Source organism: Salvelinus alpinus, chromosome 2 (genome assembly GCF_045679555.1).
Source record: "Salvelinus alpinus chromosome 2, SLU_Salpinus.1, whole genome shotgun sequence".
Lineage (NCBI taxonomy): Eukaryota > Metazoa > Chordata > Actinopteri > Salmoniformes > Salmonidae > Salvelinus > Salvelinus alpinus.
The window spans coordinates 125,124,212-125,145,272 of record NC_092087.1 but is presented as its reverse complement, the minus strand read 5'-3'; the positions used below and the strand labels follow the sequence as shown (position 1 = coordinate 125,145,272).

At 43.0% G+C, this 21,061-nt stretch overlaps 2 protein-coding genes and 1 long non-coding RNA gene across 3 annotated transcripts; 1 reads left to right on the top strand and 2 right to left on the bottom strand.

Moving 5' to 3' along the window:
* Window positions 1-21: 21 nt before the first annotated feature.
* On the bottom strand, window positions 22-14,836 carry LOC139568598 (WAS/WASL-interacting protein family member 2-like). Its single transcript, XM_071390531.1, has 8 exons — window positions 14,698-14,836; window positions 12,998-13,125; window positions 12,413-12,530; window positions 10,504-10,620; window positions 8,132-8,872; window positions 3,459-3,695; window positions 2,720-2,830; window positions 22-2,352 (listed from the first exon to the last, which is right to left on the bottom strand). The coding sequence occupies exons 2-8, from the start codon at window positions 13,052-13,054 to the stop codon at window positions 2,309-2,311; spliced, it is 1,425 nt and encodes a 474-aa protein (XP_071246632.1). The 5' UTR covers window positions 13,055-13,125; window positions 14,698-14,836; the 3' UTR covers window positions 22-2,308.
* A 451-nt stretch (window positions 14,837-15,287) lies between these two features.
* LOC139568600 (uncharacterized) lies at window positions 15,288-16,978 on the top strand. Its single transcript, XR_011673631.1, has 2 exons — window positions 15,288-16,817; window positions 16,907-16,978. It is a non-coding gene; the product is annotated as an uncharacterized lncRNA (long non-coding RNA).
* Window positions 16,979-18,394: 1,416 nt separating this feature from the next.
* c2h6orf120 (chromosome 2 C6orf120 homolog) lies at window positions 18,395-20,630 on the bottom strand. Its single transcript, XM_071390532.1, has 3 exons — window positions 20,570-20,630; window positions 19,925-20,049; window positions 18,395-19,058 (listed from the first exon to the last, which is right to left on the bottom strand). The coding sequence occupies exon 3, from the start codon at window positions 18,992-18,994 to the stop codon at window positions 18,437-18,439; it is 558 nt and encodes a 185-aa protein (XP_071246633.1). The 5' UTR covers window positions 18,995-19,058; window positions 19,925-20,049; window positions 20,570-20,630; the 3' UTR covers window positions 18,395-18,436.
* Window positions 20,631-21,061: the final 431 nt, after the last annotated feature.

The following is a 21,061-nucleotide window of genomic DNA, read 5'->3' as shown; positions in this document are numbered from 1 at the left end:
ATGGACACCAAAACAATCATGTACCCATTTTCCCCCCAAAAGCATATATTTATTTCAAATGATAAAACATGGTTGATTAACAAGTGAAATGAACAGGGTGAGAACATGAGAATCACACATAGTCAATGAGTCACCTGTGTGAGACTAAACATATCCATCAATCACACAAATTACACACACAGTCAGACATACAGAGAAGTGCTGTAAAGAGACCCATCTCTCTGGCTGTCAGACAAAGCCCACAACTGGACTGTTAAACTTTTTAATCAATTTCCTCCCTATATTACAAGCTTTTTACAAACATTAAAATATATCAATAACTACGATTACCATATTTCTCATACTTTATGTAAATATACATTATTTATTGCATTTTGAATAGACTCACTTTTATTTTTATCAAATGCACTGGTACCGATAAGTATGACAATAGATGTGTAAGGCAACAACCAGCCTGGGGACTACATAAAAGGAATGGAGAAGAGAAAGGAATCTATTCTCATGTAGCTGGTCCATGTAGTTCTCTTTCACTGTAGTGGAATCATAACAGAAATCACAAAGCTACAATGTAACGACAGTTTAGATATCACACATTTAGGAGCTCCTAAGTCATAAAAATTATATAAATCCACCATGATGACATTTCTGGGGCCTATTCTGCCCAAATAGTTCCCTGGTGATCCAGGTGAAGTTTCCCCTAGGTACAGATCTAGGATAAGATTCCCTTCCCCAATCCTAACCTTAAAACATTAGTAGGGAAAATACAAAACTGACCCCAAATCAGCACCTAGGAGCAACTTCACCCTACACCTTCTTCTGGCACCTAGGTGTTTCCTTTTTGGTTAGTTGCTACCAACGAGAAGTGAGAATACATACAAAACCGTTCCTTGCATAGGAATGCATTAAAAACTCAAGCATTATGGTTTCCCTCTGGCCAGGATACAGTCTATTCCAAAGGGCCACCTCAGTAAAATCAAATATTCTAGTTTCAAAAAATAGATTACATTTTTTTTGTTCTTTGAAGGAACTTCAGAAAGACAGGGTTGAATGACTGACAGCCCTGCAAAGCTACCCTTGGTCCAAAGAAAGGAATGAGGGTAATAATTTATCCATGATCGCCCCCTTGTGGCAAGAAACAGGAACAGCATTGAACAAAGTGAAAGTAGAATTTCATACAGTACTCTCAAACGCCTTCCTTGATCAATAAAGTAAAGGAGCTTTGGCAGCTAACGATCATTAAAGAGGAGCGGCAACGTGGATCCCTGAAACATTTCGTAGTGTTGACAAAATGAAGACGCATTTATTTTTCGTTTCAGATAAATCTAGACTGCAACCGATCAGAGCAGCACTTTCTGTTCTCCTCTAGTGTAAAAACATGGCATTCACAGGCGCCACGGTTAAGCTGTTATGCTGCCACAGAGCAATGCCATGAGGAAGAACAAAACAAATATCTAATTGGGAATGCCCCTCACAGTCTTTACACTGTGTCACGCACTGTCAGCAAGACTCGCCCTCTCATATCATGACAAGCATTCAAGTAATTTCTCCTGTCCCTGTTTCATACCAAAAAAACGAAGCCATTTCTGCGTGAAGCAAACGACAGCTTTCCTAAGTGTGAGGCCCCTCATTCTACTCCACCCAACTATTGGCACATCAAGGTAGGAGAGAATTCTATTCCACACCTTCTCCTCAGGGCACTGGAAGCGCGGCATTTAAAAAAAAAACAATAGAAAACACACCACGTACTATAGATACCAATTGACACCCAACGCATTTTTGCCGACGTTGGCGTGTCTCCTAGTTTGTCCTACTGACGACACAGTTACTGCGGTTAACGATAGAACATAAAAAAAAAAAAACATGAATTCATATATCGCAGGAAATCATCATCATCATCATCGTGGATTATGCACACATTTCAAAAGATGGTATTCAGAATTCTTAGTTGGTCCTGCTGCTATAAAGTATAATCAATGCAACGCCCCGCCATCTTGCAGAAAGATTGGCTTGTGGCCACAGCAGTCAAACAGGTCAGTTCCTCAGCGGTTTTGTTCTATCATGCTGAAACAGAAGTGTCTGAAGTGTTTGTGGAAAAGAGAGCGACTGGTAGTGTAGGGTTTTGTAAAAAAGTAGCGTCGAACAAGACTAGTGAACTTTCTATAGTGTTTGGGGGTTGACTTGTTTCTGGCTGGTCATATAAAGTGTCTATGTTTAGGCCTGTGTGTGTTTCAAGTGTCGTGCCACTCCCCTGAACGTCCTCTGATTAGACCGAGTGACTTAAAGTCCTTTTGCTCCTGAATTCCATAGTTCACCTTGCCAATGGTGGCGCTGGAGGTACTCCCCGGATCATGCCTACAGGAAGTAGAGGAAACAAAAGGTTACATCAGGTCAATTCTTAACTCCAAAAACAACCGTTTGGCTCTTTATTTTCTATAAATCTTTTCTCAATTCCTCGCATCATTCTCAAAACGCATGAGAGAAGAAGGGAAGGGACCATGGACCTTCTCCAATATGATTGCAAAGGAGGCAAGTCGACAGAATGCGAGGAATCACGGATAGACGACTTGAAAGAGCCCATATTCGCTTTAACTCAATCCCAGCTGACATTCCATATGGTAATAACATTGTGACACAGTAGTGCAGAGGCCATATATTGGATGTTGTGTACAGTATGTATGCAGGCTGTGGTGTGGAGAATGAATTAAGCTTAAGCCTGTACCTGGTCCAGGTTTATTGCTTTTGCTGGGGTAGATCTTGGTGAAATTCCTATATTCCTCAGGGGGTGGGAAGTCCTCCACTGGGTGGAAGTCAAACTTGGACTCAAAATCCTCTGAGAGTTCAGAAAGGTAAAAGGTCAACACAACGTTGTAAATCAAGATAACACTAAACTAGCAAAAAATGAAGGCCAAGACCTTAGTACAGTAATAGACTGAATAAAGTACAGTAACATTTTAGCATCGGTCCAGCATATAAACAAATTAGAAGTCATGTATTTTTGACTTCTCGAGCTTGCTCTAATAATTTCCATTAACAATGCCATGCACAATGGTCAGTTCTCCTGGAAACTTTAATTTGACTATGAACTCTATGAATGCTCTGGGTTGGTCACAATACAAGAGGAACATTTGCATTACTGAGCTGGCATTTGAATATGGGGCTATAATACCTGACAATCTACTACCAACAACAACTAGGCTACTAGTGTCTCCAACATGTCTGTTGGTTTGAGAACTAACAAATGGCCATAGTGTTCCAAAGTAGACCGTGTTCAGGTCTGTGGAGGCTAATACTCAACACAAGATAGATTCTAAAAAGCGATGAAAAGCCGTCAATCACATCATATTAATCAAACGCAGTGACAGTTGCTCAAAAACGGGACTTGCAAGAAAACCAGAATGTACAGTGGACACTGACGACCAGGACTGGGCGACGGAGGATATGAGCCTGTCCTGACTCACCTATATTGGACTTGGAGGAAGAGGAGTGTCCGTTGCGGATGGGCGGGGGAGGCGGCGGGGGTCCGGTGCGGGAGGAAGATGAAGGGGGTGGAGGGGGCCTGGGCCCCCGGGTGTGGTGGGGTGGCTCCGAGGAGGTGGTGTTGGGAGTGACAGCACTGTGGATCCGGTAGGGGGGCGGGGGAAGAGGGGCTTGCCCACCACCCCCGTTTCGTGACCCAGGATTGGGTGCAGAAGGGGCTGCATCGGTAGCAAACAAACACACACAATAGTAAGACCATGATGATGCCTGATTAAAATAAATCACATAGCAGCAAACATATCCCTTCCAACCTGTAACTTTCTGAAAAATGTTTGTACTGTACTCTACAGTAAACTGAAGTGGTATAGCGCATTCGGAAAGTATTCAGACCACTTGACTTTTTCCACATTTGTTACGTTACAGCCTTATTCTAAAATGTATTAAATTGTCCCCCCACCCCTCAACAATCTACACACAATACCCCCTAACAAAGCAAAAACAGGTTTAGACATTTTTGCAAATTTGTAAAAAAGAAAAATGAAATATCACATTAACATAAGTATTCAGACCCTTTACTCAGTACTTTGTTGAAGCACCTTTGGCAGCGAATTACAGCCTTGAGACTTCTTGGTATGGCGCTACACCTGTATTTGGGGAGTTACTCCCATTCCTCTCTGCAGATCCTCTCAAGCTCTGTCAGGGTGGATGGGGAGCGTCGCTGCACAGCTATTTTCAGGTTTGTCCAAAGTCCGGGCCACTCAAGGACACTCAGAGACTCGTCCCGAAGCCACTTCTGCGTTGTCTTGGCTGTGTGCTTAGGTTCGTTGTCCTGTTGGAAGGTGAACCTTTACCCCAGTCTGAGGTACTGAGCGCTCTGGAGCAGGTTTTCATCAAGGATATCTCGGACTAGTCTCCCAGTCCCTACAGCTGAAAAACATCCCCACAGCATGATGCTGCCACCACCATGCTTCACTGTAGGGATGTTGCCAGGTTTCCTCCAGACGTCACGCTTCGCATTCGGGCCAAAGAGTTCAATCTTGGTTTCATCAGACCATAGAATCTTGTTTCTCATAGCCTGAGAGTGCTTTAGGTGCCTTTTGTCAAACTCCAAGTGGGCTGTGGGACCTTATATAGGACAGGTGTGCCTTTTCAAATCATGTCCAATCAATTGAATTTTCCACAGATGGACTTCAAGTTGTAGAAACATCTCAAGGATGATCAATGGAAACAGGATACACCTGATCTCAAATTCGAGTCTTACAGCAAAGGGACTGAATAGTTATGTAAATTGTCCTTGAGTGGTACAAACGTATGTTTATTTTTAATACATTTGCAAAAATTTTGAAAAACCTGTTGTTTCGCTTTGTCAATATGGGGTAATGTGTTTAGATTGATGAGGGAAACATTTTTTTAATCCATTTTAGAATAAGGCTGTGACGTAACAAAATGAGGAAAACCTCAGGGGGTCTGAATACTTTCCAAATGCACTGTATGTCCTTAAATAACAGACCATGCCCAAGGGACCAGGACTGGTCGGGTTGCAAGAAATACTAGATACTGTAGGCTGGCAAAGAGAGAGAGAACAAGAGCGCAAGGAATGCCAGAATATTCCAGAGAACTTGTGGAAGGCAGAGAAACCAGGAGGCCTCAGCCATCTAATTACAATTTGAGGCTGCACATTCAAAATGCTCAATTCCAAATCAACCCCTAGGTCCTACTTCATGTAGGTCTGAAAAAGTGGAGCAATTGTTATATTGCAATTACCATTAGAGCTGTCCCCCCACAAAAAAAAAATCTTGGTTGACCGAGAGTCATCTGTTCTTTCGACCAATCGATTGGGTGAAATTTTGAAAGGTGTATTTTTCAATATATATTTTTCAAAATGAACTATGTAGGCTACTGAGCTTGTCTGATGCTTTAATTAAAAAACACAAATTGCTAAAGCGGGAGGGAGCCAGAGATCAATATAGCCTAACCAGAAGAACAAAAACCTACTCCTGACCCTCCTCCGCCCGCTGCTGCCGGTAATAGGCTACACCAGCGGGTCGGCAACCTTTTCCATTAACTAGCAAACTTGCAACAGTGTATAAAATATTCTGGGCCCTCAGAGTTTCCCACACCAGTGAGCCCCAGACAAACAGACACAGCTGTAGGCTATTTGCGCAAGGGATAATAAGTAATCCTTAGGCCTATTTTATGACGTTTCCACCGGATCAGAACATGACTTTTTTTCCCCCTTTCATGCTGAGCGGTAGAATAATCGAAAGTGAGAGAGCTGGAAAGATTGTTCAAATAAGTCTACACTGAGGAATGTTCAAATAGTTCCTCAGTGTAGACTATGTAAAAACATGTAAAAACATACTTTGTTTACTTCATGTTTGAGGCGAAGAAAAATATACTTTGAGAAGCGTGTACTTACTCAAGATTGACAATAGCACTCCAAACAAAAGACAATGAACACATTGTCAACTCGTAAATCGAATGAAATAAACCAAAACTTCCCACAAGTGTAGCCTAGGTTGTGCGCTCTGCAAACAACGTGCCCACTCCTACAATGACAACAGTAAGACTGTAATAATCATTTAATGACTGCATTAACAGAAATTACCGTAACCAAACAAACATTGTAGATTAGAAATTATGGTAATTAACTGTAAATGTACTACTGGTGTGCCATCCCCATGGCCTCTGGATTAGTCCACTCAGACAGGCATGAATCAGACCAGATTTTTTTCATTATACATTTGCCACTGCTTGACTAAATACAATATCTTAGTCGACCATCAGTGTATAGACCAAACAATCGACTAAATGGGGTCAGACCTAATTATCAGAGATAGAGTACTTTAGTGCCCAAAAGCCCAATTTAGCATGGGCCGTGCCATTGAGGACTTTCAACTGGGTGGGACTTCCTATGGTTAAGTAAGGATCACATGATTCCATCCGGGTCATCAGGAGGGATCAGCCAATAATTTACAGTGCATTCGGAAAGTATTCAGACCCCTTAACTTTTTCCACTGTTACATTACAGCCTTGTTCTAAAATTGATTCGTTGAGATGTTTCTACAACTTGATTGGAGTCCACCTGTGGTAAATTCAATTGATTGGACATGATTTGGAAAGGCACACACACCTGTCTATATAAGGTCCCACAGTTGACAGTGCATGTCAGGGCAAAAACCAAGCGATGAGGTCGAAGGAATTGTCCGTAGAACTCAGAGACAGGATTGTGTTGGGGCACAGATCTGGGGAAGGTCTGTTGAAGGTCCCAAAGAACACAGTGGCCTCCATCATTCTTAAATGTAAGAAGTTTGGATCCACCAAGATTCTTCCTAGAGCTGGCCACCCAGCCAAACTGAGCAATTGGGGGAGAAGGAGCTTGGTCAGGGAAGTGACCAAGAACCCAACGATCATTCTGATAGAGCTCCTCTGTGGAGATGGGAGAACCTTCCAGAAGGACAACCATCTCTGCAGCACTCTACCAATCACGCCTTTATAGTAGAGTGGCTAGACTGAAGCCACTCCTCAGTAAAAGGCACATGACAGCCTGCTTGGAGTTTGCCAGAAGGTACCTAAAGACCCTTAGACCATGAGAACCAAGATTCTATGGTCCGATGAAACCATTATTGAACTCTTTGGACTGAATGCCAAGCGTCACGTCTGGAGGAAACCTGGCACCATCCCTACGATGAAGCATGGTGGTGGCAACATCATGCTGTGGGGATGTTTTCTGCGGCAGGGACTGGGAGACTAGTCAGGACAGAGGGAAAGATGAACGGAGCAAAGTACAGAGAGATCCTTGATGAAAACCTGCTCTAGAGCGCTCAGTACCTCAGACAGGACAACTACCCTAAGCACACAGCCAAGACAATGCAGGAGTGGCTTCAGAACAAGTCTTTGAATGTCCTTTAGTGGCCCAGCCATAGGCCGGACTTGATCCCGATCGAACATCTCTGGAGACCTGAAAATAGCTTGAGAGGATCTGCAGAGAAGAATGGGAGAAACTCCCCAAATACAGGTGCATCATTCTCAAGAAGACCTGGGGCTGTAATCACTGCCAAAAGTGCTTCAACAAAGTACTGAGTAAAAGGTCTGAATACTTATGTAAATTTGATATTTTTTTATTTTTTTATTTTGCAAACATTTCTAAAAACCTGTTTTTGCTTTGTCATTATGGGATATTGTGTGTAGATTGATGAGGGGAAAAAACAATTCAATCCATTTTAGAATAAGGCTGTAACGTAACAAAATGTGGATAAAGTCAAGGGGTCTGAATACTTTCCGAATGCACTGCATACTTGTGAGCAAACGTTCCATAACTGCAGGTGGCAGTAAATCGGCAACCTTGGCCTCATACCTGTTCCAACAACACACTACAGGTAGCAGTATGCCCGCTTTCAGTTTGTTTGCCAACTCATAGAAGTAGTCGAAGAAAATCGACTCAATGGCGCTGCCCATGCTCTGACACCATAATGGGACATAGACATCTCAACATTTTATAAGACTTTGGCTACTACCCATCCTTTCCTTTCAGACCATGAAATTGTGTGTGGAAGAAAGGATTGATTTGGAAAAGGTCATTACCCTTTGTGACGGTAGTCCCTTGATAAGACTAATGGCTCCCCAATATAAACATTGAGCTGTGTTCTAGTACCTGATCTCTTGCTGGGGGGCTCCCTGGCGGGTGGGGGTGGTCTGCCACCCACTGGAGGTCCTGCAGATGGTGAGGGGGGTGGAGGAGGTGCGTGATTGCGTCCGCCGTAGCTGCCGCCTGAGTTCTTCTTGTGCAGTGAGTTGTGCCTATGGGGAAGTTTCGGAGCCCCATCTCCACCATGGTTCCCCGTGGGGCCGTTGGAGGTGCCCGCAGAGGGGTGCCTGTAAGGCGGGGGCGGCGCCGAGGACCCCCCAGTGGGCGGCCGCGTGGAGGAAGGAGGCGGTCTCGATGAAGGAGGGGGGCCAGAGCTGGGCGGAGCCGGGCCTCTTTGTGGCGGCGGGGGGAGGGGCTTCTCCCGGCTGTTGCTGGGGCCTACTGGGGCCTTTTGTTGCGAGGTTGACGGGACATTGCTGCGGTAACCACCTCGGTTAAACGGCGGAGGAGGAGCTGGGGCGGATGTGCTAGGCTTCATGCCCCCTGTCGAAGAAGGTGGAGCGGGTGGGGCTGATGTGCTGTGTTTCATGCCCCCAGTGGAGGAGTGGGAGGAGCTGGCACTGGTTGGGGGGCGGGAGATGTCGGGGAGAGAGGGGCGGTGGGAGCGCTGGGGCTCCGGGGGGGAGGGTTTGTCTCTTGGGGAGGGTTTGTCTCCTGGGGAGGGGGAGGTAGAGCGGCCTGGGGTGGACCGGGGGGCTGCAGGTCTGGAGCCTGGGGGACGCAGGGCGGATCTGCCCACTGAGGCGTCTGGAAGGAAGGCATAGAAAGACACATTTTAGAACACTATGCATAAATACACCCATACACATCAAGCTTCATGGCAAATGTAGAACATTCAGTAGCCTGGATGCCAGTCTGTTTCTGCAGTATATTTATAGTAGCATATTTATATAGGGCCCTATAAAATCCATGCTGTAGAGAACACGGACGGAATCATGGAATCCAGACAAAATATTCAAAAATGTATTGAACTTAGCAGGAAAAAAACTAAATGTATTGAACTTAGTCATTAATTTGCCCAAGTTAATCATAAGACCTGAACAAAAAAATGTATCAGTGATTCGTATTTTCATGCAACTTTCTGAAATGACACAGAAATGCCCATCTGTGTTTGTGTGTGTGCGCTTATGTCTACACTTTGTGTAGTCGTTAGCGATGATGCTAATGATAACCTTCTTCTGGTAGAGATCCCAATTAAATGTTAGGCATAACTACAAAGTAGCCTATCTGGCAGAATTATATCATGATTATTTGCATCAATCCAGTGGCCATTTGTTTTGCAAACTCTGAAATTACGAGCGCACAGAAAGGCCGCTAACCAAACAGTCTCTTGCTGGTGCGAACTTGCATTAAACTACACAAAAAAATCTAAATAAGCATTGCTGTGGACTTAGAACATTCAATTTGGTTGTTTTTCTTTTAAAGCTGCAATATGTAACTTTTTGGGGACGACCTGACCAAATTCACATAGAAATGTGAGTTATAGATATGTCATTCTCATTAAAAGCAAGTCTATGAAGTGGTAGATCTGTTCTGTGTGTGCTATTTCTATGCTTCCTGTTCTTAAGTTTAGTTTTTTGAGTCTTTTACACCAGCTTCAAACACCATATTTTTGGTTATGGCAGTTTAGATGGTACAATGATTCTCTACACTATATTTGCTTGAAATTAGGCGATAATTTAGTAAATATTTTCTTAACTATTTATTGAACTAAATTGTTGGTATGTAAGCATTTCACGATAAGGTCTACTACACCTGTTGTATTCCGCGCATGTGACAAATAAACATTTATTTGAAATTTGACTATTAGAATTGTAGCAAGCAGGACATTTTCTCCCCAATTTCGTGGTATCCAATTGGTAGTAGTGTAGTTACAGTCTTGTCCATACGGGAGTTGCAGCGATGAGACTCGGGAGAGGCGAAGGTCGAGAGCCATGCGTCCATCGAAACACAACCCAACCAAGCCGCACTGCTTCTTGACACAATGCCCATCCAACCCGGTAGCCAGCCGCACCAATGTGTCGGCGGAAACACCGTACACCTTGCAACCGTGTCAGCGTGCACTGCGGCCGGCTCGCCACAGGAGTCGCTAGTGCGCGATGAGACAAGGATATCCCTGCCGGCCAAACCCTCCCCTAACCCAGACGACGCTGGCCCAATTGTTTGCCGCTCCATGGGTCTCCCGGTCACGGCCGGCTGCGACAGAGCCTGGACTCAAACCAGGATCTCTAGTGGCACAGCTAACAACTGCGATGCAGTGCCTTAGACCACTGTGCCACTCGGGAGGCCTAGAGAAACACATTTCAAAACTAAACAGAACCAGGCAAAAAAATAAAGCTGAGTTTACATTGTAATCATATGTAGTGAATTCTGCTTACCTCCAGCTCCAACTGATCGTAGTTTTGGCATGCCCCCAGCGAAAAGGCCTCCCCCTGACCCACCACTGCTCCCTCCTCCACCTCCTCTACCACCGCCACCACCACTTTCCTTTGGTTCTGGGGAAAGCAGAGGTACAAATGTCCTTGTTACACTGTTGTGCTGATAATGCTTGCATTGACATTGTTGAAAGCCATTTGTGGCAAAGAATTGTGCATGTATAGTACCAGTCAAAAAAGTTTTGGACACCTACTCATTCAAGTGTTTTTCTTTATTTTTTGTATTTTCTACATTGTAGAATAATAGTGAAGACATCAAAACTATGAAATCATGTCGTAACCAAAAAATTGTTTGATAAAAAATAAAGTATTTTATATTTGAGATTCTTCAAAGTAGCCAGCCTTTGCCTTGACAGCTTTGCACACTCTTGGCATTCTCTCAACCAGCTTCACCTGGAATGCTTTTCTAACAGTCTTGAATGAGTTCCCACATATGCGGAGCACTTGATGGCAGCTTTTCCTTCACTCTGCGGTCCAACTCATCCCAAACCATTTCAATTGGGTTGAGGTCAGGTGGATTGTGGAGGCCAGGTCATCTGATGTAGCACTTCATCACTCTCCTTCTTGGTCAAATAGCCCTTACACAGTCTGGAGGTGTGTTGGGTCATTGTCCTCTTGTAAAACAAATTATAGTCCCACTAAGAGCAAACCAGATGGGATGGCATACCGCTGCAGAATGCTGTGGTATCCATGCTGGTTAAGTGTACCTTGAATTGTAAATAAATCACTTACAGTGTCACCAGCAAAGCACCCGCACTCCTCCTCCATGCTTCATTGTGAGAACCACACATACGGAGATCATCTGTTCACCTACTATGTATCTCAGAAAGACACGGCAGTTGGAACTAAAAATCTCAAATTTGGACTCAGACCAAAGGAAACATTTCCACCGGCCTAATGTCCATTGCTCGTGTTTCTTGGCCCGAGCAAGTCTCTTCTTCTTATTGCTGTCCTTTAGTAGTGGTTTCTTTGCAGCAATTCGACCATGAAGGCCTGATTCACACAGTCTCCTCTGAACAGTTGATGTTGAGATGTGTCTGTTACTTGAACTCTGAAGCATTTATTTGGGCTGCAATTTCTGAGGCTGGTAACTCTAATGAACTTATCCTCTGCAGCAGAGGTAACTCTGGGTCTTCCTTTCCTGTGGCGGTCCTCATGAGAGCCAGTTTCATCATAGCACTTGATGGTTTTTGCGACTGCACTTGAATAAACTTTCAAAGTTCTTGACATTTTCCAGATTGACTGACCTTCATGTCTTAAATTAATGATGGACTGTCATCTCTCTTTGCTAATTTTAGCTGTTTTTTTCCATAATATGGACTTGGTCTTTTACCAAATAGGGCTATCTTCTGTATACCATCCCTATCTTGTCACAACACAACTGATTGGCACAAAAACATTAAGGAAAGAAATTCCACAACTTAACTTTTGCCAAGGCACACCTGTTAATTGAAATGCATTCCAGGTGACTACCTCATGAAGCTGGTTGAGAGAATGCCAAGAGTGTGCAAAGCTGTCAAGGCAAACAGTGACTACTTTGAATAATCCAAAATATATTTTCATTTGTTTAACACTTTTCTGGTCACTACAATATTCCATATGTGTTACTTCATAGTTTTGATGTCTTCACTATTATTATACAATGTAGAAAAACCCTGGAATGAGTAGGTTTGTCCAAACTTTTTACTGGTACTGTATGTATGCATAAACATACATGTATAGTCTGTGTGTGTGTGTGTGTGTGTGTGTGTGTGTGTGTGTGTGTGTGTGTGTGTGTGTGTGTGTCTCAGCAGGAAATGAGGAGAGTGCAAAAGTTAGGAGATAGGAAACCTATAGTTTCTATGCTACTTACTCTCTATAACAGGTGCACTTCTGTCATTGACCACTCCAACCTTCTTCAGCCTGGCTCCTTTGGAGATATCAGAGAGCAACGCTCCTCTCCCCTTCGCCTTAGGTGCTGTAGTCTTCGCCTGAGGAGAGGATATGAGCAAACCACCATGTTAGTTAGGTTGACCATGCCAAAGATAATAACATGAACTGCATAAGGTACCATCGTTATAGCAACAGATACAATAGATGGCAATGTAGCATTATGGTGCAAGCTGATAGTAATCCACATGGTGCCAGCGTGGATGTGTGTTTGGCCAGCTTAGACATTTTTTGGTTTGTGTTTGGATTTGTTTAAAAAGGTAAAAACTGCATCCTTTATAAAACATGGCATAGCAACCCTAGAAATCATACTATGGGAAATGTGGGCATAATAATATATTTGGCATAGTATCTAACACCAGCAGGTGTTGTATCATCCTTAACAATACAACAGCAAATAATGAGTGACTTCAGTTAATTTATCATGTAGTTATGAATCTCTAGAAACCCTTCAGAGGACTTGTGAGTTTTGTCATGTTTTGAGCATCGGTTTAGGAGCTGGACTGACCTGGTTGAAGGTGGGGGGAGGAGGGGGTCCTGGAGGAGGAGGGGGAGGAACGGGCATCCTGTCCCTCTGTGGGCACCTTGGGGTGGAGGTTTGTTCACTGTCTCAGCTCTGGGTACACTCTCAAACTCCTGTGAAACAAGACAGAGGAGAGACTCGGGCTCACTCAAATACACACTACAAGGTCAAAAATATACACTCCTGAACTAAACTGGGGTCAGAGTAAAATTGTACATCCTTGTAGTGTCATGTTTGACATTGGTGGACTGTATTGAACTCAGGTGAGTCAAGATTTCATTGGAACATCTGTTCAAAGACCATTACAATTCACCTCTATTTGTAGTTGTTGACTACAATGGTGGCGTGGACCACACTAAAAACAACTATTCTCTAATTCTACATGCATATACTCACTCTAGAATGATTCAGCTCAGTAGAGCTCCCCAAACCAGTTGGTTGGCTCATTGTGGATACAGACATACAGCACGTTCAGCTAGGCAGCAAACCCCACCCTCCTTCACTCACCCCTAAACTCCATTCCACAAGCTACCGGTTAAGAGTGTTTGAACAGGTTTTCACAGAAGAGGAAAACAAATGGAATGTCATCAGGTGAGCTTGCCAGTGAGGCGATAAGGAACGGAAACGCAGTAGCCATTGTAAGTTGCTACCTCGAGTGAGAGAAACCGAGAGTGGACAGCACAGCCCGCCACTTCATATTTTATCCATTGACAAGATTTGATGTTATTGTTTTTGCACTACCGGCACCAACCATTTATGTCAATCAAAATGTCTCTAGAATCTCCCATTAATGTTAAATCGTGTTGAGATCTGGTGACTGAGGCAGGCATGGCATATGGTTAACATCATTTTCATGCTCATCACACCATTCAGTCATCCTCTGGGGGCATAGCCATGGTAGACAAAATAATGGCCTTCCCAGCATTTTTGAACATGACCCTAAGCATGATGGGATGTTAATTGCTTAACTCAGGAACCACACCTGTATGGAAGCACTTACTTTCAATATACATTGCATTCCTGATTTAGTGTAGTGTTTTCATTATTTTGGCAGTTACCACCTGTACATGTGCCTACTTGGAGAATTGCCAATGGACTACAATGTTAAAACCTCAAAGGATTATGACATTCTTACAAGGTAGGGGAGGTGTACAGCTCCTTCTCTAACCTAATATGTGACCAATTGAGTTCGTTTTATGGTTTTGTGGACGGGGAAATAAACTAGGAGGTAAAAAAAGTGCAGATGTCTGTAACTATTTTGGGCCTAACGTCATATAAAACACAAACTAGCAACCCTAAAACGAGCAGGCCTGAGTCAGAAGTGTCACTTGAATTTCACTTTCTGATATGCAGACAATTTGACTGAGTTTGTTACTGAAATGTAAACACAGATTTGATAAGGGAACATTCCAAATCAGAAATGGTCTCGGATAGCTAGCCAATGTCTACGCACGCTCTGTCAATCTACAATAGGTGCCAGGTGAGCGAGCCCAAAAACATGTAAGTTATTATTATTATTTTTTAAATACAATTCCTTCCTCTTGGCCTAAAAGTTGAACTACCTAACTGGACATTGTTTGAATTAATGTAGCAATCTAGGTAAAAATGTATATCAAGTGAGTCAACTAGTTATTATCTGGATAACATGTTGATCTAACTAGCTGGGTGGATTGGCAGTGACTTACCCTGTCTCGAAGGATTGTGAGTCTCGTCTTCAATAACAACATGAATGGAAACTGCAGTTGTGGCAAGTTTGCTAGTTAACACAATCCCAGGCAGTAGGCACCTCTTGGTTACTTGCGAAGAAAATCTAATAAAAACTGGGGGACACTAGCAGCTAAATTAGCTTGCTAGTGAAATCAACTAAATCCAATACCCAAAGTTAGCTTGCTAAACTAAGTTACTGTTTACTCGCGACAGCTGTCAAGTGAAATTTTGCTGGCGTCTTAATTATGGCTGTAAACAAGTTATATTTCGGTGCAAAAGCTAAATCGAGGTACGCGTAACTCCAGTTTATATCCTATTTTCATATACTTTTTATTCTGCTCTCCTCTTGACCAGCAAGCAAAGCGAGACTCTCGCTTCACAACTGTTTCTGTCGCTTCTTGGAAACCCGGAACTGGGCCGTCCAACACAAAATGGAGGCAGGCAGGTAACAGGATCACCGCCGACGAGTTTATCAACTGGGAAAACAGCGACCTCAAATGGAATGAAACCTGTAGAATAGTCGCGAGAAAAGAGCTATAATTAGTTTAGAAACTCTGTGAGAACACCATCGACTGTGTGGAGCAGGGTCCTCTTCTTGCTTTTGCCTCATGTCAGATGTGTTCATGCATGCATTCATGGCATGCATGTAAAATATTGCTTGTAAGAGCAATATTATTATATTTTACATGAATGCATGCATGAACACATATATATGAATTTCAATAAGTCTGATACTTGTACAGTCAAGTGAACAAACTGATGAAATCATTGCACTTAGTGAATCTGAATGAATTTGACAAAAATATTGTGGATATCCCAGACATAGACAATCTGACACTAGGTATTTTGCAAAGATAATCACATCTTTATTTGAAAATCTTATAAAATGACTCCATTTGCATGAGATGTTGCATTGCCATTCACCCAAGACATGACAGATCAAAAGGCACTGTTGAACATCTCTGCTCACTGGTGTACTGATATTTAGTTGTTGCATAATTCAGACCCAGGACACCAATTTAGACCTGGGTCTTGTTCATTAGGCACACATGGGAGCAAACGTTTTCAAATGGAAACGCAAGTTTCAGCTAGTGCCTGCCGCCTCCATTTCAAGTAATTTGTTCCCATTTGGAACCTATTGAACAGGGCCCGGTTTCACAAAAGCATCTTAAGGCAAAGTTCATCGTTAGAACCTTTGTAGGCGCATCGTTTGAGCTGTTTCCCAAAACCCTCGTTGGATTTAAACGCTCGAAATCGAACGCCTGGCTTAGACCACTCGTAGCACAGCTAATAAATTAGATGCTTTTTGCCCTACCGCGTCACTTGATACACAGATCTCCGCTAAATATAAAATCACATGGTTTATTCGCCTCTGTGACTGCTGATAACTTCAGAACGGAGTTGACTACAAATACAAAGATGCCAACATCTTTGCAATTGATACAAACAAGCGACGTATAAAAACATGCTTCAAATTAAAACAGAGATGACTGCATTAAAATATAGCATAGAGTAAGTAAGCTATAGGCCTATTTCAATCATATTGAAATACATTTAATGTTCAAGAAATTGAGTTATATTTTGCTACTTGTATGATACCGTCTGTAATTTGTCATTTCATTATGTGCCAAATCTTGATTTGCCTAATATTTTAGCCATGTGATCTTTCTATGAGCTGATCCATCGTCAGTATCGTGGAATAATTAGAACGTTAAAGTAAGATTTGAACGGAAAGCTGATCAGAGAGCAGCGTTGCCATTATTCCGATCCTGTCAGTATCGACACATGCCTCAACGACGCACTTGGCGAACGTTCTCTCTGCCTAGTGTTTTGGGAATTATACAACGGGTGGGTCTAATCCTGGATGCTGATTGGTTAAAACCGCATTCCAGCCAGTGTCTATTCCAAAAATGACCACCGGCTAAAGCTATGGCGTTGAAATGCCTATCTCCCATTTATTTTCGACAAGCATTTGATTTAACAGCGGAGATTTGTATAAATCTTGCTGTCTCTGACATTTGCAACATTGTTTCAAAATTGAAATTCGATCTCTAGCTGTCCCAAAATAATGAACGGTTCGGGAGTTGGGACGAGATAGGCAGACAGCTTTTCTTAGCCAGTCGAAATTGAAATTCGATCTCTAGCTGTCCCAAAATAATGAACGGTTCGGGAGTTGGGACGAGATAGGCAGACAGCTTTTCTCAGCCAGTCGAAATCATGAATCAAATGGCATAATTTTTATGGATATACACAAAGAAATGTCAATAGAAAATAGGTAAAACGAAACACAGCTAGTTTGCAGTCTTTCCAGCTACAGTTTGAAGGGATTGTGTTAGCTGTGTTGTTGGCTAATTCATCTGAACAGTGTCCTGACAAGAAATGTCTCTGGAAAACAGCTTAAACAAACGCAAATGCAGCTACTTTGCTGTTATTCTGGCTGCACTGTTTGACGTGACTAAGTTAGCCATAGTTGGCTAGCTAGCAAGCGAGAGATAAGAACGTTGCCAGCCAGAACTGGGTTGTGTCCATAGATACAGAACAAAAAGAGTGAAGGACTAGGTCACGTCTCTGGCAACCGATAGAATTAATGACCAAAATAATTGATCGTGTGGAAGAATGAAATGGTATGAATGTAACAGTTTAACTTTACGTCCGTCCCCTCGCCCATACCCGGGCGCGAACCAGGGACCTTCGGCACACATCAACAACAGTCACCCACGAAGCATCGTTACCCATCGCTCCACAAAAGCCACGGCCCTTGCAGAGCAAGGGGAACCACTACTTCAAGGTCTCAGAGCAAGTGACGTCACCGATTGAAAGACTATTAGCGAGCACCACCGCTAACTAGCTAGCCATTTCACATCCGTTACATGAATAAATTCAATATGTATAAGAAAATGTCAATCATTATTTGTTTGTTGGTAACCCATTGTATTAAAGTGATAATGTCCTCAAAGCCAGTGTTTGGAGGATATATTGGCACTGTTTGCCAGCCAGAGACATCCGTGCCAATATATCCTCCAAACACCAGCTTCACTGGCATTATCACTGAAATGTATGTTACATCTTAGGCCGTTGTAGGAAAGATATATTTTTTAAAACACTTGTAAGCCTAAGTCTCTTTGCTATCAGGAAACCGGGCCCAGGTTGGCTAAACTCTACATGACTCCAAGTGAACAGGCTCATTGCACACTTCCATGAAGAAGTGCTATCAGTCCGTCCAGCGAGGCACTACCAATCAGATAAACTTCCATTGTTTGTTAGGCCATGGTATTTGCTTGGAGAGCAGTGGTCATTCACCATAACCCAGTCATTTAATCAGATGGCATAATTGATATAGATATGCAAATACTAGTGGTTTGATTCAATCATTTTTTCACAGAGGTAAGCCTCAGCCAAGAGGTTGATTGACAAGCAACATATTGAGGCATTGCCTTTGTCATTAATCAAAAGATAATCACTCAATTGAATTACGAAAAAAATATATATATATTCCCTTTGATTTTCCGCTTCTTCCCCTCAGGTTAATTTCAGTCCAATGTTCAGATCACCAATGCCAGGTTTCCCAAAAGCATCCTATGGGTATAAGATGAACTTAGCCTTAAAATGTTTTTGGGAAATCGGGCTCAGATAGGTTAACATCATGCGCTCAGCTCCACTACACCACAAGTGTACTCATTCTAAATGCACATGGCAGAGAGCAGCAGCACACATTTATTAGAACAAAATTTCAAGTATAATCTTCAGAATCCCAATTAAAATAGTCCAGAAGATGGACTCCTCTTCCTGGAAGTCATCCTCTGGAGCTGGTGAGTATCTCTGCTTCCCCCGGTCCTCCTCCGAGGGGTACGACCTTTTATCGAACGGGTCCTGGAGAGAAGTCTGATCGTAAAACACCTTCATCTCAAACTCGCTCTCCTGGTGCGACGGGTGGCCATAAATGCCAATCCCCACGGGCCTCACAAAGTCTCCAGGCACTACGACCACGTCCTGGCCGCAGGTGACCGACTGCAGCTTGTAGGTGTCGAAGCTGGGCCGCAGAGTTTTATCCGAGACGTACAGGTCTGCATCACCCTTGAGGCTGCGCATGTGCAGGATGATCTTGCCATCGTGGTTGAGCCGCAGGTAGCTGTAGTTGCCCGCCCCGATGTGGCCCTGCACCACGTGGAGCAGCACCCACTCCTTAGGAAGGGCATCCTCTTCCAAAGAGTGCAGGAACCCCCCAGCCTGAGACAGGAGGAATGCCACAGCCAGCACACTGCTGCACAGCGCCATAATGGAGATGGATGGTCAGAGTCACCGACTGGACAACACCCACCTTCTACCATCTGTTGATAACCTGAAGGGCAACACAAACAAATGCATTACCTACAGTACAGTATAAGCCTGATAAAGCTTGTACTGGGCAAATCCTCAGGGTGGCAATATGGTCTTCAGCCAGGACAGTGTCAGACTGCCAGTTGACTTTTAAGGGATGTTTAGAAACTGACACCTCCTGCCTGTAGATCACTGTACTGGCTACAAGCCAGTACAAGCACTATCTCTGCTCTATAAATACAGTAGCAAGCTAGCTTCTTCTAAAGATCAGCATTGTGTGACCTCTGCAACCTTGTAATATACTACACATGTTTAGCAGTTACTTCTTGAGTAGCCCATCTGTAAAGACGTTACGCCCACCCTGTCTGTCTGCCTTGCATTGACTGCTGGCTAACCGCTCACTTGCACATGTCCGTCTAAATCGCTGGCCTGTGAATTAGTTATTAGAGCAGCCACAGGCTGGCTAATCCCATTAACAAAATAGTTTATAAAGCTAGACTCAGTTATGCGCTAACGCAGAATATAGTCCTAAAGCAATTGTTTGACAGCGCGTGGCCATGATGTGGACACTTTAGCTAGATAGCGAAACGTCGAGTATTGTACTGGTGGCTCGTTAACTATATGCAAAATACATATATTTAACAACACATATGCAAATAGATTTTGATTGATACGAACAACATAGCTACATTTCATCAGCCTTGCAAGAAGCAAGCTACTGCTGCCAGCGTTCATGCTAGCTTGCTAACTGGCTACGCTAAATTAACCTTACATAGCTAGCTAATGTTAGTAGTCTAGCACAAAGAACTTTCCAGGGCTAACGTTACGAGAAGCAACAATTACTGTTATCACAATATTTAGCAGGTTTGTGGAACATGAACTACTCACCTGTACATTGCTCCGAGCACAAATTTAGTAATGGTTATTGTTTTGCCAGTAAAGAACGAACCAGTCAGTGTCAAGTTCACTTCTTCCGTTTTCCGGGGTCTCTCACACTTATCCACTGGCGCCGCCTACAGTACAGGGAAAGTAGCACATTCATAACTGAACACAAACCACCAAGTAACACTGAACTTATATTAAATCACATCATCCTACAAATATACATATGGGAACTGATATATAAATAGACAATGTGATCCTAACCAGTCCTCTATAAGTTAATTACAGTAACCTGATCCATTTATTGTCAAGTTCACTCCCACACCCCTCAGAGACTTGGTTGTACGCTTCACACAGCAGTAATGTAGTAGCTAAAGGAGCTCTGCACCCAAAAAAACACATTTTAGGAGCCTACAAAGAGAAAGAAAATGTGGCTACACATTGGTCGAATTATGTCAGCATTATTACTTTGTAGAATATGCCTACACACTACAATGTTTGATTAATCCATGATGTTCATTTCGACCTGCGGTCCCCCACCCCGCTATATACAGACGACAAAGATCAGGTTTGTAGTATTACAGTTCCCAAGCACTGTGCGTAGGATTATAGAAAGGTATAAAAAAAAATAACCTGGAATTTAAGACTCACCAGTTTATCAATGCATCATCAGATCAAGGTACTGTAAACCAAGGTGAAAGAATCTCCCATAGTGACGGATATTAATTACCACGTCACTTTATTGTACTGCATCTTAATTTCTGCTTTGGCAACACCAGCGTCACTGCCGTCCTGCCAATTAAGTTTTTTTCCCACATTTTTCTCAGCAGCAATGCGACATTCAAAACTAAGTTTGATCAGTGTTTGAAAAACGGAGCCATTTTTTTCCACCCACTACCACAAAGCGTTGGACTGCAGAGTAATACTGCAATGAAAATATAACAGCATGTAAATCTCAGACATACCAAAATCCACCACCGCAAGTTTACAGACACCTTGTGAAACATGTACAGACTGATTTTACTTCCCTCCATCTACACATCATACCCATTTACTTTAGTCTCATTTAGGTCAACTTTAATTATGTACAGCGTTCATTTCTATTGCAGGTTTTACTAGAACCATTTGTAATCTATTTATGAT